Genomic DNA, 18,934 nt, shown 5'->3' on the forward strand with positions numbered 1-18,934 from the left:
CGGAAGCCGCCTGGTGAATCTGAAGGAGATTGATTTGTTTTTCCAGCTTTTGAAGAAAGTCACTTTGAGCTGAGTGGGTTTCCTCGGCCTGAATCTTTTGTATTTGATCCATTGCGTCATTTGCAACAGCTTGTGAGTTGAGAATTTCTTGGTTGTTGTTCGTCGACGATTCAAGGAGGCGGTCTATGGTTTGTTGTTGTTGGGTGACTGGCTTGGAGGGCCGAAATAGCTTCAGATTGCAGGAGCACAAGGTAGTGCAGTTTCTGCAGTCATGGGTTACTCCTCAGAGGTTTGAAGTTTAGACAGGGAGCCATAGATTGAATGAATTCTAAAGCTTGAGATTCAAGCTGAGTTGAAGGAGGGGAGTGAGGAGGGGGAGCGGATGCTGTGTTTTCTGATCAGGGGGAGAAAGATACTGGCAGTATGGGGCTTTAAAGTTTATTGAAGATTAAATTCTGCAGAACATGTAAATATATAAAGTAAGAATTAACAGTAACAATTCCAAGTCCGAGGACTAGATTTAACTTAACAGGTACACCCGTAGTAAGTATGAGACCTTAGCCTATAGTGACATGGAAACTAAATCTGCAGAAACCTAAAGCTTAACTGGTACTAGAATTAAGGCCGAGTGCAAATGTGTAGTAATTATATAACACTAGGATATAACAGGCAGGACACAAAGAGTAACTAATAAGTGAGAGACCACATAACACATAATGGACCCGACCAAGAGGCCGTAAAGACCTAATGAATAAGGAGAAGGGGGGGTGACTACAAGTAGGGCTTACTAGCACCTAGACTGGGCAAAGTATTAGCTGCGGACAGCGGGACACTTGGGGACCGGCGCTGCACCCCCACCGCAGGCCAGCGGCCGGCCCCCCCCCCCCCGAAGGGCGAGTGCCAGCTGGCCGCGTGAGGCACTCAAAGTGGCAGAGCAACAACGTCCCGTCTGACGTAGGATGTGAAAGCACTACTCTTCCACCTGCCGACTGCCATTATTTCTGATGTGGCGAGCCCGTCCCGAGACAGCTGGGTGCAGGCCCTGCCGATACGGAAGGAATGCGGCGCGTAGTCATCTGGAGGCAAGCCTAGCGCCGAGAGGGCAGTGCGTAGGATCCTGGAGAAATCTCGCCTGGTGACAAGAGCGCCTGCGGCGTGTTTGAATATGGGCCCCGGGCCCACGCCCCTGTAATTAAAGTATTTAGACAGAGCACGGACCGGGCAGTACTTGCTGGAAGGGTTCGCTCTCAGGGGGAGGGTGGGCGTGCGACCTGCACTGTGCTTGTAGGTGTTGAAGACGATATCTATTCAGATTCAGATTCAGATGTTTATTCAGGTAAGGTATATACATACAAGTGATGTTACATTAATGGATTGATATATAGATAGAGCTAGTACATACAATGCCTAAAGCCACTATTACGCAATGCGTTTCGGGCAAGAAAAACATTAATATCTAGAACTTAATACTAATTGAGCATAAAGAATAAAAAGTGTTGAGAACAAATACAAATAAAGATAAAAAAAAGGGGGAACATGACTGAAAAAGCAGCACAAATACAATAGGTTGACAAACAGTGTTGATTAAAAAAAAAAAGAAAAGAAAATAACAGACATGGGTTGACAATAGAGGAGTGAGGTAGGTTACAGGGAATTTATTAGGTAGTGTTTAGTTTTTTTCTTAAACTGGTTGAGAGAGGTACAGTCTTTAACATGGTTGGGAAGGTCATTCCACATTCTGGGCCCCTTGATTTGCAGAGCATTTCTAGTTTGATTAAGACGTACTCTAGGAATATCAAAACTGTATTTATTTCTGGTGTGGTGCTCATGGGTTCTGTTACAACCTTCTATGAAGCTTTTAAGATCAGGATTGGCATTATAGTTTAGCGTTTTATATATGTATAATACACATGAGAGAATGTGCAGTGACTTAATATCTAACATATTCAGAGATTTGAGTAGGGGTACCGAGTGATGTCTGGGGCCAGAGTTGGATATTGTTCTAATAGCAGCTTTGTGTTGGGTAATTAGAGGACGCAAGTGATTTTGGGTAGTAGAACCCCAAGCACAAATACCATAGTTGAGATAAGGATAGATAAGGGAGTAATAGAGAGTCACCAGGGCAGGGCGTGGTACATAATATCTGATCTTAGAAAGAATGCCCACAGTTTTTGAAACTTTTTTTGATATATTTAGAATGTGTCCCTGGAAATTCAGCTTGTGGTCAATGAGAATGCCAAGGAATTTGCCATCTAATTTGTTACAAATTTGGGTATTGTTTATTTTGAGATTTATATGACTAGAGGATTTATTGCCAAACAGAATATATTCCTGCCGTCGTAAGTGATACCTGCTCAAGGTTGAGCGTGTGTCGTCCATGCTCCACGTAGACCGCCTCACCCGGGCGTAGGCAGGCGTGGAAAGCCAGGGAGAAGAGCGCCCTGTAGCAAGACTTCTCATAGGCAGAGTTACATACGCCTCCCAGTGCCCGCAGCAGGCGATGCAGGAGGCTCCTCGTCACAGGGAGACGCCGTGCAGGGGCCCGCTGTGCGGAGTTACGTGCCCCTTTGAGGAGTTGGGTGACCAGGAACTGCCGAGTTGGGTCCCTCCTACCGTGTAGCTTGCAGACGAAGGCGATGGCCGCTAGATAGGCGTGCAGAGAGCGGTAAGCCAGGCCCCGCGAGAGCAGAGATTGCAGGAAGTTCACCAGAGTCGAAGGTGCAGCATCAAAGGGGCATTCTCCTCGCCGCCCTGCCGAGACGTAGGCGGCGTACTCCACCCACTTAGCCCTGTAAGTACGCCTCGTCGCTGGCTGCAGGGAGTTGAATAGGGTCCTCACAGTTGCAGGGCAGGAGGTGCGCGGGAACTGTTGTCGGCGTCTCGGCGAGGCCTGCTTCTCGCAGGAACAAGGGCGGCAGCGTCTGTAAGCGGGAAAGAGCATCACAAACCCCGTTTAATTTTCCTGGGAGGTGGGAGGGTAGGAGTGTAATGTTATGGATGAGTAAGAGCACTGCCAAGGGCCTGACAATTTGCATTAGTAGGGGGCACCTAGCAGAGAGTGTGTTGAGCACGTTTACCACTGCACTGTTGTCCGATTTGCACACCAGCCTCTTATTGGCCAATACCGGGGCGAAAAGTGCTATACCCATGAAGAAAGGGTAGAGCTCGAGCAAAGCAATGTTGAGCCGACCCCAGACCTGCGGCCACGTTCCCCTGAACCAGGCTGCCCCTAGCGTTAGGCCATACCTCTTGGAAGAAGCATCTGCACACATTGAAAGTGATGGAGCGTTTCCCCATCCGCCATCTGGGGGAAAGACTGTTACTCCATTGAAGTCAGTGAGGAAGGAGCGCCAGGCGGCGAGATCGAGCTTAGCCTCAGCGTCCAAGTGGCATAGGCGCGAGGGGCGCTGTGGGCCTCGCGTAAGCAGGTGCAGACGACGCAAGAAGGCCCGGCCGCCCGGGATTACCGCGGTGGCGAATTGCAACTTCCCAATGATCGCCTGCAGGTCCCGGAGGGGGATGCGCTCCAGACTCAGCGCGACTTCCACTGCTGCCGTGTACTTCGTTCTCTTGTCCTCTGGTAGTCTTGTTTCCATCCTGTGAGCGTCAATCTCCAGCCCCAGGAACGTGAGGCAGGAGCACGGGCCCTCTGTTTTGTGAGGTGCCAAGGGGACCCCCAATCGCTCGCAGAGGGCAGTGAACACCCTCAGGCTTCGCTGGCACTCGTCGAAAGTGAAACTGACGAAGAGGAAGTCGTCCAATACCTTCACAACGTCGCGCACCCCAAACTTCTACGCGAGGATCCATTGCAGGGCACTGGAGAAGGTCTCGAAGATCCGGCAGGAGGGGGCGGCTCCCATGCTGAGCATCTTCTCGTAGTAGTACTTGCCCCCATAAGAAAACCCCAGGAGATGGTAGTCGCTCGGGTGTACTGGGACGATCCTGAAAGCTTCTGCGATGTCGCACTTTGCCAGGTGAGCCCCCGGGGACCGGCTGACAACCATTGTCACCGCATCATGGATAGACTGGTAGGTGACGGACGTCGATTCCCGGGGGATGTTGGCGTTCACACTGTCAGGGGAGTAAGGGTAGCTAAGGTTGTGCAGGAGGCGGTACTTGCCCGGCGTAGACTTCTCCCTCAGTGCTATGGGCAAACACTTGAAATTCTTGAAAGGGGGGGGCTTCGAAGGGGCCCGCGATGCGTCCTAGACTCAACTCCTTGTCGAGCATGGGCCCGACGATGTGCGGGAGGTCCGTCGTAGCCTGAGGGTTGCGTGAAGTGAGGGGGGTTCGCACTCCTTCAAAGCCAAGTAGGAACCCCCCTCTGAAGCCCCCCACGACGTAGTCTCGCAGGGGGTATCCCACCAGCAAAGCATCAAGGGCGTCGGCGTCCACCGGCGTTGTTACTGCCGGCGTTCTTCTTAGCCTTGTCCTGTGGTTGTCTTCGTGGGCGCTGGTCATGGGTGGGTCCGTCGCGTATGTGAGCTGGGGGGCACGTGGTGTAGGCCGGGTGCCTCCTTCGGCAGCGCGGGCAGTAGTGCAGGAAGGAACATGAAGTAAAACTGCAGCCGGGTCCTCTCGAGTGGTAGGCAAAGCAGTAGCCCGGGGGGAGCCCTGCAACCCGGGCGCTAGAGAGGGTAAGGGCTGCCGGCCGACCTGCCTCCTGTCTGCCTGTCTGAACAGCGACGTGTGCGACGCGCTGTACCGAGCGGAATTCCAGGTCCAGCCTGTAATCAAGCCAAGAACAGTCCGACCTCTCCTTGTCCCATCTGAAGGCCTTGTCGTACCACATCCAGTCATTTTTAAGGGTCACCTTCATGGTCTTGACGTAGCGGCTTTGCGAGGGCAGCGGCGAGGGCAGGCGGAGTGAGGGCAGAGCCCCTCTGTGCCCCCGTATTTATACGGCCCCAGACTGCCCGCGCAACGCCGCGGGACGCGCTGCGCAAATGTTTCTTTCTACCCCATCAGAAACATCCCCGCTTGCGAAGCAGTGGCCATTTACCAACATCGGTGAGGATTGCAGCGTTGCCAGTGTTCCATTCAGATCTCTAGGAGTTATGGATGAAGAGCGAGAGGCACCCCTACCTTGCTTGTTGCTATGTTTGGGCATGTTTTCGGCGATAGATTCTTGGTAGTGTTTCTACAGGTAGATGCTTGGAAAATTAAAGTGGGGATAGGTGTATAGTGAATGCTTGGCAGACGGGGCGTCGATAGGCAGGCGAAAATTGATTAATTTTGGTTGATTACTTTTGAGGTTCGCTGTGAGTTATGGCATATTAAGTCTCCATGCACTTAACTCGTGCTGGGCAGCAGTTAGGCCATGCAATGTTGAGTGGAGACGAAATTACCACGAATTTTCTGCAGCAGTGCCGGTGCCGGTGCCACCCGCCAGATATCGGTAATATTTATATCATGGTAATATTTCTTAGCTATCTGCAGGCTTAGCACTTTGGGGGTTCCAGCGGAGCACCCCCAAAGATACCGCAAATGCTTAGCAAGCTAGAACAAGTGCCCCCTGAGCCTGTCTGTGCGTCGTTCCTTTGAAAAGAAAACAGAGGATACAGAGGATCCAGGGAGGAGGGTGGGCGTTTTGTAAGTGAGCAGCTGCTTGCTTGTCGAGACAGGAGCCACCCAGTCTGCAGGCAGAGCTTATATTTATTTATTTATTTATTTATTTATGTATATACAAGAAGGTACATTGGGATTGTGAGGATACATAATATGGTAATTACAGTCTTGTAAAGCCACTAGTACGCGCAGCGTTTCGGGCAGGTCCTTAATCTAAGAAAATTTTAAGTAGGTAAATACTTGCAAAATTTATAAAAAATGATAAGTTACAAGGCAAGAAAAAAAGATGAGAGAAAATTGTAGGTATATTAAAGCACATAGATAGCTCAGATTGATTGCAATGACAGCTTGAATGGTAGTTGACAAAAATTGGTAGTCACAATACAGCATATGGCTAGCACATAAAATAAGACAGCAATGAACACAATGATAAGGTTGTTTGGGTTAAGTACATAAAAATTGGGAGATTGGGTAACACTATATACAGAGTAAATTTAAAGCTCAGTGTAGGAAACTAAGAAGATGAAATTTTGTATTTTTTGGTTTTGCTTTTAAATAAGGCAAAAGTTTGACAGTTTTTCAATTCACTAGGGAGTGAGTTCCATAGACTAGGTCTCTTAATTTGCATAGAGTGTTTACACAGATTAAGTTTGACCCTGGGGATATCAAAGAGATATTTATTTCTGGTGTGGTGATAATGGGTCCTATTACATCTGTCCAGGGAGAGTTTCAGAGCATGGTTTGCATTTAAGAACAGGGTTTTGTAAATGTAGTTGACACAAGAGAATGTGTGTAGGGAGTTAATATTTAGCAAGTTTAGGGATTTAAACAAGGGAGCTGAGTGTTGTCTGAAAGCAGAGTTAGTTATTATTCTGATAGCAGATTTTTGCTGTGTGATGATGGGCTTAAGATGGCTTGCAGTGGTAGACCCCCATGCACAGATACCATAATTAAGATAGGGATAGATTAGTGCATAATATAGTGAGAGGAGAGCAGAGTTAGGAACATAATATCTTATTTTGGAGAGTATACCAACTGTCTTAGAGACTTTCTTAGTTATGTGTTGAATGTGGGTGCTGAAGTTGAGTCTCTTGTCTAGGAATAGGACAAAAAACTTGCCATCATTTGTATTACTAATGGTAATGTTGTCTATCTGTAGCTGAATTGCATTTGCTGATTTGCTTCCAAATAGGATGTAGTAAGTCTTTTTTATGTTTAATGTTAGTTTGTTAGTTGACATCCATAAGTGGACTTTTTTCATTCATTATTCACAACATTATTTAGTGTATGTGGGTTGGGGTCTGAATAGATAAGGGTAGTATCGTCAGCAAACAATATAGGTTTAAGAATATTAGAGACATTAGGCAGATCGTTTATATATATAAGAAATAGAAGAGGTCCTAAGATACTGCCCTGTGGCACTCCAACGGTAATTGTTAGAGTGGAAGAAGTTGTATCATTGATGGTTACATATTGGTGTCTGTCACTAAGATAGGATCGGATGTAGTCAAGGGCAAGGCCTCGGATTCCATAATGCTGGAGTTTAAGTAAGAGGTAGTTGTGAATAACAGTATCAAAGGCTTTTCTTAGGTCAATGAAGAGTCCAATCGGAAACTCATTTTTGTTAAGGGCTGAGTAGATTACGTCAAGGAGACTAATGATTGCATCATTGGTGCTCTTTTGGGACCGGAAGCCAAACTGGCAGGGGCTGAGTATGTCGAATTTTACGAGGTTGGAATAGAGCTGTTTGTAAATAATTTTTTCTAATTTTTTGATAGAATGGGTATGTTTGATATTGGTCAATAATTGTTTATGTCCGCCGGATTGCCTCCTTTATGGAGTGGCATTACTCTTGCTTTTTTGAGGATATCAGGGAAGGCGTGACACTCTATAGATTTGTTGAACAGTAGTGCTATGGGTGGGCAAGGGCATGGGAGGCTCTCTTGTATACAATGGACGGAATTTCACTGGTGTTCCCTGCCTTGGTTTTTAGAGAGTGTATGATGGACACAACATCTGCCAGGCTGATTGGTGAAAGGAGAAGAGTTTGGATAGCTGCCTGAGAGATATGTGTTAATATGTGTCTGAGTCTGTGGGATTTTACTGGCAAGATTAGCACCAACCGATGAAAAGAAACTATTAAATTCATTTGCCATTTCTAAATCAGTTGACGGTATATCCCCATCCTTGTAGTTTTATTTGGTTATGTGAGTGTTGTTTAGTTCGTAGGATACTAGAGATTGTTTTCCAAGTACTTTTCATGTTGCATTTTGCTTCATTGAACCTATTCACATAATATGTAAGTTTTGCCTTTCTTATGATACTGGTAAGCATTGATGAGTACCTTTTAGCTACTTCCTTTGAAACTAGGCCAATCCTAAGTTTCTTTTCATATTCATGTTTCTTGTTGATTGAGTTGAGAATGCCACTTGTGAGCCATGGATTGTTTAATCTTTTGTCAGTTACTTGCTTGGTAAGAAGGGGACAATGAAGGTTGTGGAGGTTTAGAGTTTTGGAGAGGAAGAGGTTAGCTAATGAATTTATATCCTGGGTATTATTGAATTCAGAATCCCAGTTAATATTGTGAAGTGCATCTGTAAGATTGCCTAAAGCTGATTCACTGTGTAGCCTAAATGAAAGTTTCTTGCTTTTTGGTGGTGTTATGTCCATGTTCGCTATGAGAAAGGTAGGATAGTGGTCAGTTGTTCTGTCGTAGATTATACCAGATACAAGGGGAGCTGTTATGTTTGTCCATATGTGATCCAACGTAGTGGCAGATGTTTGAGTGACTCGGGTAGGTTTGGTGATTGTGGGGATTAGCATACAGGAGTTCATGCCGTTAAGGAAATAGTCAACTTGAGGGTTGTTTTGAAGACCCAGGTCAATATTGAAATCACCTCCCAGAATGATGTGATTTTTATTGAGATTGTTATTTATGATAAGATTCTTTACGTTATCTGAGAATGAAGCTATGTTGGTATTAGGAAATCAATTTATTTATTTATTTATTTATTTATGCATATACAAGAAGGTACATTGGGAATGTGAGGATACATAATATGGTAATTACAGTCTTGTAAAGCCACTAGTACGCGCAGCGTTTCGGTTGGTATAGATAGATGTGCTGGTTCATGCTGTTAAGGAAATATATAACATCGGCTCAGGACGCCCCTGACGGGTCGCTCTGAGTCGTTGTCGATAGGAACTGGTGTAGGATCCATGCTGGGGGCACAGTTGAGCAGGCTAAACTTCTGTGTTTACGTTTTGTAAGTGAGCAGCTGCTTGCTTGTCGGGACAGGGACCACCCAGTCTGCAGGCAGAGCTTATATAACCTCAGCTCGTTGCTCGCGCAGCTTGGGCGGTTAAACTGAGCTTCCAGACATACGTTTTCTTTTCCTCAGAAAACCCACCGCTTTTTTTGGGAAAGCCGTGTTTTTTTTTCTGAGGTTGGAAGAAAACGCACTCAGATTGGGGACTTGTTTATTTTATAATAAATTAATAATAAATAATAAATTAATAATAAATAATAAATTAATAATAAATAATAAATTAATAATAAATAATAAATTAATAATAAATAATAAATTAATAATAAATAATAAATTAATAATAAATAATAAATTAATAATAAATTAATAATAAATATTAAATAATAAATTAATAATAAATAAATTAATAATACATTAATAATAAATAATAAATTAATAATAAATAATAAATTAATAATAAATTAATAATAAATAATAAATTAATAATAAATTAATAATAAATAATAAATTAAAATAAATAATAAATAAATTATTATTATTATATAATATAATAATAATAACAAATAGTATAATGATAAGTAATTATTTTTAATGAATCAAATAGCTAATTAGGGTGAATGATAAATAGTGACTAATGCATAACAATAAAGTATTAGAGAATAATTATAATGAATAATCATTATAATGATAAAGTATTAAATCAATTACAATTAATAGTTACATCTATAGTTAGTAATTGAAAGTTGCATTATTTGAATTTATACTAATTACAATTCATGGTAATATTTCTTAGCTATCTGCAGGCTTAGCACTTTGGGGGTTCCGGCGGAGCACCCCCCATCCCGTGAGGGCCAGCAGCACGGAACCCCCAACCCCGAAGGGCGAGCGGCGGCTGGCCGCTGCAACTAGGAATGTGACTACTCGCACTGTGGCTGTAACCGTGCTAGCTGTGACAGGTTTCCCCGACTGAAAAAGTTACCAAACCGGGTCTACTAGACAGATGCTACAAGTGAAACAGCGTCCTTGCAGAGGCCAACGGAGCGCCATCGCGACGTACCATGAGCACAGAGAGGCAAGAGCCCACCAACTTGACCTTGCGAGGCGAGTGTTCTTCGCCAACCTTTAACTAGGAATATGGCCACTCGTTTCTGTAACAGCAACCGTGCCCGCATCCCAGGAGAGGGCATTAAAAACAGCCGGGTTACTCCTGACTGACAAAGGTACCAGACCCATTCTACTAGGCAGTTAAACAGTTAAACTGTTTACAGTTAGAAGTTAAACTAGCCGTTCTACTAGGCAGCTAACATGCTGCAAGTTAAACAGCGTCCTTGGTGAGGCCAACGGAGCATCATCGCGACGATCCAGAGCGTAGAGGGCAAGGTGTACCCCCCATGCAATGTCCTTGTGAGGTGGTCGTACAGCAACAATACAATACAATTTTATTTAGGTAAGGTACATACATACAATAAATATTTAAAAGGATTGGTTGACTTATAGGTAGAGCTAGTACATACAATGCCTAAAGCCACTATTACGCAAAGCGTTTCGGGCATGATAAACTTAAATGACAAGCTTAATACTAATTGAGCATAATGAGTAGAATGAAAACAAGAAATGAAAACATAGATGAAAAAGCAGCACAAATACAATTATGTCGACAAACAGCGCTCTTTAAAGAAAAACATACATGGGTTGACAACAGAGGGGTAAGGTAGGTTACAGGGAATTTATTAGGTATAGCTTCGTTTTTAACTTAAACTGGTTGAGAGAGGTACAGTCTTTAACATGGTTGGGAAGGTCATTCCACATTCTGGGCCCCTTGATTTGTAGAGCATTTCTAGTTTGATTAAGTCGTACTCTAGGAATATCAAAACTGTATTTATTTCTGGTGTGGTGCTCATGGGTTCTGTTACAACCTTCTATGAAGCTTTAGAGATCAGGATTGGCATTATAGTTTAGCGTTTTATATATGTATAATACACATGAGAGAATGTGCAGTGACTTAATGTCTAACATATTCAGAGATTTGAGTAGGGGTACCGAGTGATGTCTGGGGTCAGAATTGGATATTGTCCTAATAGCAGCTTTGTGTTGAGTAAGCAGGGAGTTGAACAGGGATTGTACACCCAAGTAGGGGCGCTGTGCACGATGTCGTAAGACTGGTCATCGCTGGAGCCCGCCCTCACAGGGACCAATCCTGTAAGGCTGGCCTCAGGGCGGGTGTGGGAAGTGGGAAGCCGCCTACACCGAGGCCGACTCCCCAGGGTCGACCCCGTGTCCGTCATTGTCGCTGCGGCCCGCCCCACAGCGGTGAGGGTGTCGACTTCATGGGTGCAGTAGTCTGCCCTCAGGCTCCATCCCTTTTCCTCGTTCATCTATGGTGTACCTTGTGCGCCTTCCATAGTCGGTTCTGGAAGTATTAAAGCAGTAAGGGTGTGCTGAAGCGGGCATGCAGTAGGAACGTGACGGGCAAGGAACCTACCCCTTAAGGGTACTGCTGGAATTAGTTTGTAAGAGGGGGGGGGGGGGGACATTTTCGGAAGCGAACTGGGCAAGTGTCATTAATGGATAAAGTCAGGAAGATACCCCGAGGAAAACTCTGAAAAGGAACACTGACACAGAGGATAGGAGTCTCTAGAGCAAACTCACAGGGGAAAGGAAGAGAATAACATCTTCCAGGAAACTAGACTGTAGCGAAGGTAACTATCAAACCGACAGAACTTTAGCGGGAAAAACCCAGACATGTGAAGAAAAGGGGGGGGGGGGGGGTGACGGGTAACCAGTTACCGTATCTGAGGCAAAGGCAGAAGATGATCCAGGGGGGGGGGGGGTAATCTAGCAAGTAATAACTCATTTCAAATATAATCAAATATAATAATATAAAACAATAGAACAGCCCAACATAATCAATATTTATATGACCAATATATATATAATATCAAATTCATATATAAATAAAACAATAAACCAAATATAAGAAACAGGTCTTAAGGCGTTACTGCAACATGCTTGCGTCCAGAGCGACACGAACACAACAAGTTATAAGGATGGTAACCGAGTCCGTTACAGTGATCTCCATCGTATGTTGGCCTCCGGATGCATGCTAGAGCTGAATAGTTAGCCTAAGAAACTGCCTTAAGAGGCGCCGATGAGTTCAGTCTTGGAGTGTCAATGACCATTCTGAGAGCAGCAGTACCCCAAGAACTTCAACAAGATCTGGTGATATGAGGCAAGGTGAAATGGTCACCAGTAAGGATAGGGATCCGTATATGTAAAATAATTATGTAATTAATATAATAATATAGTAAAATTAACAGATAATGTCGAAAGTGCCACGTAGAAGTGGTCGAAAATAGTAAACTAACTCCCAGACCCATAATAAATTAATGCTGAACGAGAAGGGAATAATAAAATAAATAGCAATACTCTAAATTAGTATAGGAAATAATTAATATAGATATATATAGCACAAATAACTTGGGCCCCGGGCTGCTGCATCCAGGCGCGGCTGCGTTGTTGACCCCGTGACGCCGCCGCCAGAGTCCTCAGTCTTCCTTGAATACTCCCCCCCCCCATACTAGGAGCTGGGGCTGAGAACCCGTTACTGGACGAGCCCTTCGTAGAGGCAGGCACGATGAGCGGCGGTGAGCAGGCCAAAACGGTTTTAGAATACATTAAGAGAAAACGTAACAAAGATAACGACAATGGGCCACAGATTAGGGTTTTTAAAATAGACAAATTTAATACATGAAATACGCAATAATCCAGTACTATGAACTCACAAAGTTATTACCAAATAATGCAAAACTTGGGAGCTGGGAAGCCAATGCCGTATAATAGTTCAACTCTATATAAAAATAAAATAAAATACTGGACTGTAACCGTGATATAAATTTACAACAATTTAGTACATAATAAATAACGACAATAAGCCACAGGGAAAAAGTGCGGATACTAAGTAGAAAGTTGAACTGAAACAGTCTAAGTGCAAAGATAGGACTGGATAATAACTGGAGAGCAGGATTACTATTTATAAGCAATAAATAGTACATTACAAATATAACGTGAAGGTTCCACTAAGAAGAGTGTAAAAGAGAGACATAAGCACTAGAAGGATAAGCGCAAATACTCCTTCCAAAATACTAGGTCGCACGACCATTAGCCCGCTAACAGGGTAGGGTGGGCCCGCCCAGCTAAGGGCTCCACAGGGGTCCCGGCTAAGGGCGTAACGGACTGGCCCAGCTAAGGGGCCTAGGTCAGGGCCGTCCGAGGGCATGACTGACGTGCCCAGGTAAGGCCCGGGACTACAGATGCCTTGACTAAGGAAAAGGCAGGACTGCAAAAAGTGCCCCACAAAAGGGGGGTAAGGCAGTAAAGAAAATGAAAGTAATAATATAATATGAGAAGTAACGCCGCCAGCATAGCGCTCATTACCCTAAAGGCCAAAGACCGTTATGCTAAATAAGCATAAACAATAACAGAGCCGTAATCCAAAGAAAACGATAACAAGTAAAGCAGAGGAAGGGTAGAAGTAAGGCAACTAAAACCCGAACCTACTAATAAAGAACTTAAATTAGTAATAGTATGATACAGTAGAAACAACATTCATGGCGTTAGGCGAGGCCAGAAGCCAAAAGGGGAATTGACATGAGATCATTAACACTAAAAGTGACTATAACTAACATCAATAGCAAATAGTAACAAGTGGAGAATAACCCGGCCAACTCCACCGATGAAACCGAAGACCATACGCCAAGTAGGCTTAGGAACAATAATATAGTAGCAGAAAAACCCAGAATAAACTCAATAATTACAAATAATAGCAGAGGGGGGGGGGAGAGAGGTAACCATAAACCTGAACTGTATAGAACAAAACTTAAATAAATATAGATAATGTAATAAATAATATATTGCCACCAGTCAACATGAAAAGCAGCTAGGAGTCGTCTGGGGTTCGTCCTGACGCCAACTGGAGATCATCTTGTAATCATCCTGGAACAGGAAGGCACCAACAAGGAGGCATCGTGCAGACATCCAGAAGTCGTCTTGTAGACAACACTAAGTCACCTTGCAGGTGATCGCAGACATTCACTACTACAGGAAGACCTGGACAAACTGGAGGAAAGGTCTAGAAAAGGCTGCTAAAGTTCAACTCAGGAAAGTGTAGGGTAAAGAAAATAGGCGAAGGCTGCAATTCACAAGGCAAGACAAGAAATATGAGTTAGAATTAACTATATGAATATAGTAAATAACATCAACGGCGCACAAGGAGAACCGCAGCAGAAGTAGTGTGTCCAACTGTAAGCAACTGTGCTCAAAGTAAGACTGGATTAAACTGTCTATTAAGAATAGCCGAAATTAAACAAGAAAAAGTGTAATAAACCAATACTATTATATTGCAAAGTTAATACAGCACAAAGCTTAGGCTGGGAAGGCCAAAGCCGCAAGATAATTGTGCTCGTAATAAAGAAAACTGGCGTTAACGGTAATAATATGACTGGCGTTAACGGTAATAATATGACTGGCGTTAACGGTAATAATATGACTGGCGTTAACGGTAATAATATGACTGGCGTTAACGGTAATAATATGACTGGCGTTAACCGTAATAATATGACTGGCGTTAACCGTAATAATATGACTGGCGTTAACCGTAATAATATGACTGGCGTTAACGGTAATAATATGACTGGCGTTAACCGTAATAATATGACTGGCGTTAACGGTAATAATATGACTGGCGTTAACGGTAATAATATGACTGGCGTTAACGGTAATAATATGACTGGCGTTAACGGTAATAATATGACTGGCGTTAACCGTAATAATATGACTGGCGTTAACCGTAATAATATGACTGGCGTTAACCGTAATAATATGACTGGCGTTAACGGTAATAATATGACTGGCGTTAACGGTATTAATATGACTGGCGTTAACGGTATTAATATGACTGGCGTTAACCGAAATAATATGACTGGCGTTAACCGTAATAATATGACTGGCGTTACCGGTATTAATATGACTGGCGTTAACCGTAATAATATGACTGGCGTTAACCGTAATAATATGACTGGCGTTAACCGTAATAATATGACTGGCGTTACCGGTATTAATATGACTGGCGTTAACCGTAATAATATGACTGGCGTTAACCGTAATAATATGACTGGCGTTAACCGTAATAATATGACTGGCGTTAACGGTAATAATATGACTGGCGTTAACCGTAATAATATGACTGGCGTTAACCGTAATAATATGACTGGCGTTAACCGTAATAATATGACTGGCGTTAACCGTAATAATATGACTGGCGTTAACCGTAATAATATGACTGGCGTTAACCGTAATAATATGACTGGCGTTAACCGTAATAATATGACTGGCGTTAACCGTAATAATATGACTGGCGTTAACCGTAATAATATGACTAGCGTTAACCGTAATAATATGACTGGCGTTAACCGTAATAATATGACTGGCGTTAACCGTAATAATATGACTGGCGTTAACCGTAATAATATGACTGGCGTTAACCGTAATAATATGACTGGCGTTAACCGTAATAATATGACTGGCGTTAACCGTAATAATATGACTGGCGTTAACCGTAATAATATGACTGGCGTTAACCGTAATAATATGACTGGCGTTAACCGTAATAATATGACTGGCGTTAACCGTAATAATATGACTGGCGTTAACCGTAATAATATGACTGGCGTTAACCGTAATAATATGACTGGCGTTAACCGTAATAATATGACTGGCGTTAACCGTAATAATATGACTGGCGTTAACCGTAATAATATGAGCAGTATTAATAATACCAGATAAAAACAAAATCCAGGGACTGACATTAATTGATAAATCCAAGACGTGAAACGTTAAATTGTTAAATAATAAATTTAAAACCATCACCGAACAGGGGCGAACTGGAAATGACAAGAGTAAGGTCAAGCACAACATAGAAATCAATGAATAAATACATGAATAAGTAAACGTCCCACACTGGGAGGAGGAAGTAAGCAGGTAAACCCTAACATTAACATTAAACCAACATTAACGTGGCATGTATAACAATCACCAGTGGTCAAAAAGGGGGCAAAATAAGGAACTTAACATGAACAACCGTTGCCAAATGTACACTGCAAAATCCTGCCCCAGAACATCAGCAGCCGGAACACCGCAGCTGGATCACCTGCAGCTGGAACACCTGCAGTTGGACGTCACAACTGGAGCATCAATATCTGCTGAAGATAAATAAATAGTGGCAACTGGGCACCAGGGAAACCTTCAGTGATAAGTAGAAGTCTCACTTCAAGTCAATTAGGGACCATTAGAACCTGGGAACTAACGTTAAGGGGAACGCCGGGAACGAACTAAAGCTAAAGCTGAAGCTTTTCCCTGCCAAAAGGGCTAGGATGTCAGCAGCTGGAAACAACAAAACAGCAACAGCTGTAACGCCGACGGCTGGGACAGTGACAGCTATAACAACAGCAGCTGGCACCTCAGCAGCTGCCGAAGATACGAAATTAGCAGCAGTGGGCCAAGGGGAAACTGCAGTAGTAAGGAAAGTGCGACTGCAAAACAAATTATGCTCATAATAATGCTAGAATATAACTCGCTAGAGAAAACGGGATTAATACATGAAGCTGAAAATAATATACAATCAAATACAATAAACTGAAAAGGAATGGATAATATGCACAACGTCAGCTGTGACGCTTCAGCTGGAACCCCGTCCCCTGGAACTTCGGGGGCTGGAACGTGAGCATCTGGAACCTCGAGAGCTGAAACGCCGTAGCATGGACATGAACAGATGGGACAGCATCAACTGGAACATCAGGAACAACTTCAGCCGGAGCATGGGAGCTGGTCCAACAACCGCTGAAACGTCGGCGGCTGGACCGTGTTCCACCTGAACAGCAGCACGCTGGAACAGCAACAGCTGTACCCACAGCAGCTAGAACACCGACTTCCGGGAACGTCAGCAGCTGGAACACCAACAGCCGCAGCGGCTGGACACCAAAACTGAGCAACAACGTAGTAAGAGAGCGGCGGCTCGGACACTAGGGCAGACAGCTGGACTGGCTGCAACAGCCCCAACCGAGCATCAGCCGCTAGAACACAGGAGACAGGGACATCTGAATAACATCGTCGGCTTAACTCATCACAGGAAGAACGTCGGCTTAACTCGTCACAGGAAGAACGTCGGCTTAATTCATCACAGGAAGAACGTCGGCTGGACATCAACCCCTGAACGAAGGCAGCTAAGACGGCAGCGGCTATGAGAACCTTCCGGGCTACACCGGGCAGACAACACGTCTGGATAAACCAGCGGCCTGGGAAGCCGCAGTACCTTCCGGGCTACACCGGGCAGACAACACGTCTGGATAAACCAGCGGCCTGGGAAGCCGCAGTTTCTTCCGCACACACCGGGAACTGGTGGCCCAGCCAAGGGCGTAGAAACTGAAGTTGGCCTAAGCAAGGGCATAGAACTGAAGGGGGCCCCAGCCTGGGGCATAATAAACCGAAATGGGCCCAGCCTGCTGGCCAAAACGGCAGTGGCCCCGTCATGGGGCATAAACAACTAAAGTGGCCCTATTCTAGGGCATAATAAACAGAAGTGGCCCCGTCCTGGGCATAAGAAACTGAAGTGGCCCCGTCCTGGGGCATAAGAAACTGAAGTGGCCCCATCCTGGGGCATAAGAAACTGAAGTGGTCCCGTCCTGAGGCATAAGAAACTGAAGTAGCCCCGTCCTGGGGCATAAGAAACTGAAGTGGCCCCGTCCTGGGGCATAAGAAACTGAAGTGGCCCCGTCCTGAGGCATAAGAAACTGAAGTGGTCCCGTCCTGAGGCATAAGAAACTGAAGTGGCCCCGATCTGGGGCATAAGAAACTGAAGTGGCCCCTTCCTGGGGCATAAGAAACTGAAGTGGCCCCATCCTGGGGCATAAGAAACTGAAGTGGCCCCTTCCTGGGGCATAAGAAACTGAAGTGGCCCCATCCTGGGGCATAAGAAACTGAAGTGGCCCCTTCCTGGGGCATAAGAAACTGAAGTGGCCCCATCCTGGGGCATAAGAAACTGAAGTGGCCCTGTCCTGGGGCATAAGAAACTGAAGTGGCCCCGTCCTGGGGCATAAGAAACTGAAGTGGCCCCTTCCTGGGGCATAAGAAACTGAAGTGGCCCCTTCCTGGGGCATAAGAAACTGAAGTGGCCCCGATCTGGGGCATAAGAAACTGAAGTGGCCCCGATCTGGGGCATAAGAAACTAAAGTGGCCCCGATCTGGGGCATAAGAAACTGAAGTGGCCCCGATCTGGGGCATAAGAAACTGAAGTGGCCCCGATCTGGGGCATAAGAAACTGAAGTGGCCCCGATCTGGGGCATAAGAAACTGAAGTGGCCCCGATCTGGGGCATAAGAAACTGAAGTGGCCCCGATCTGGGGCATAAGAAACTGAAGTGGCCCCGATCTGGGGCATAAGAAACTGAAGTGGCCCCTTCCTGGGGCATAAGAAACTGAAGTGGCCCCTGTGGGATATTTGGGGCTTGAATCTGATTATTTAAATATTAATGTAGTAAATTAAATTACGAAGGACCACCCGCTTTTATAGTAAAGAGGGAAACTGAGAATTTCTGATCATTAGATAATTTCTAGATGAACCAGTAACTATGGATAAAATACTAGAGAATATGATCATAGAAATAATTAATGGGCTGTATAATTAAATAAATCAAACCCTCAAACACCTACATTGGGGGGTTATTACTGGAGGTAAGTACGTCCAGGAACTAGTGTGGTTCGTTCACTAATTCAAATAATAATAATCTAATCCTATGAATTATAGTGAAACTAATGTCATTACCATACATGGAAACATAGATTATAAGTATAGTAATGAGAGTCACAATAAAAACACATCAATCCTAAGAAATTCTGCATATAAGCAATTACAATAAATTCATGAAAGAATATAAAGAATCTTAGCTTAAAGACGATTTCTTTATGTAAGCCACGACGTTTCCTCTAATTCTCTGGACTCGGCTGGCTGACGAATGGGATGGATTAACATGGGAGAAGGCGGCAGGGA

The 18,934-nt window shown here is 44.4% G+C and overlaps 1 protein-coding gene across 3 annotated transcripts; it reads right to left on the reverse strand.

Moving 5' to 3' along the window:
- Window positions 1–424: 424 nt before the first annotated feature.
- On the reverse strand, window positions 425–17,744 carry LOC123754466 (uncharacterized). 3 transcript variants are annotated; one of them, XM_069326245.1, is made up of 3 exons: window positions 10,878–13,417; window positions 2,351–2,921; window positions 425–1,186 (listed from the first exon to the last, which is right to left on the reverse strand). In XM_069326245.1, the coding sequence occupies exons 1-3, from the start codon at window positions 11,210–11,212 to the stop codon at window positions 1,073–1,075; spliced, it is 1,020 nt and encodes a 339-aa protein (XP_069182346.1). In that variant the 5' UTR covers window positions 11,213–13,417; the 3' UTR covers window positions 425–1,072. The 3 variants fall into 3 exon arrangements, 1 of the variants encoding a protein (XP_069182346.1); XR_011229004.1 differs by having other exon boundaries at window positions 425–2,921; window positions 10,878–17,744; XR_011229003.1 differs by having other exon boundaries at window positions 2,351–17,744.
- Between the last annotated feature and the right edge of the window lie 1,190 nt (window positions 17,745–18,934).

The sequence above is a fragment of the Procambarus clarkii genome, chromosome 18, assembly GCF_040958095.1.
Source record: "Procambarus clarkii isolate CNS0578487 chromosome 18, FALCON_Pclarkii_2.0, whole genome shotgun sequence".
NCBI lineage: Eukaryota > Metazoa > Arthropoda > Malacostraca > Decapoda > Cambaridae > Procambarus > Procambarus clarkii.

Bases quoted from the DNA above. Each gene is read 5' to 3' on its own strand.
- LOC123754466 (XM_069326245.1), bottom strand. From the start codon at position 11,212: ATGAACGAGGAAAAGGGATGGAGCCTGAGGGCAGACTACTGCACCCAT. The intron at 2,922-10,877 runs GTACCCCTACTC...TCCCGCTTACAG, and splicing joins CTGACCCCAGACATCACTCG to ACGCTGCCGCCCTTGTTCCT. The intron at 1,187-2,350 runs GTATCACTTACG...CTTTAATTACAG, and splicing joins ACACGCTCAACCTTGAGCAG to GGGCGTGGGCCCGGGGCCCA.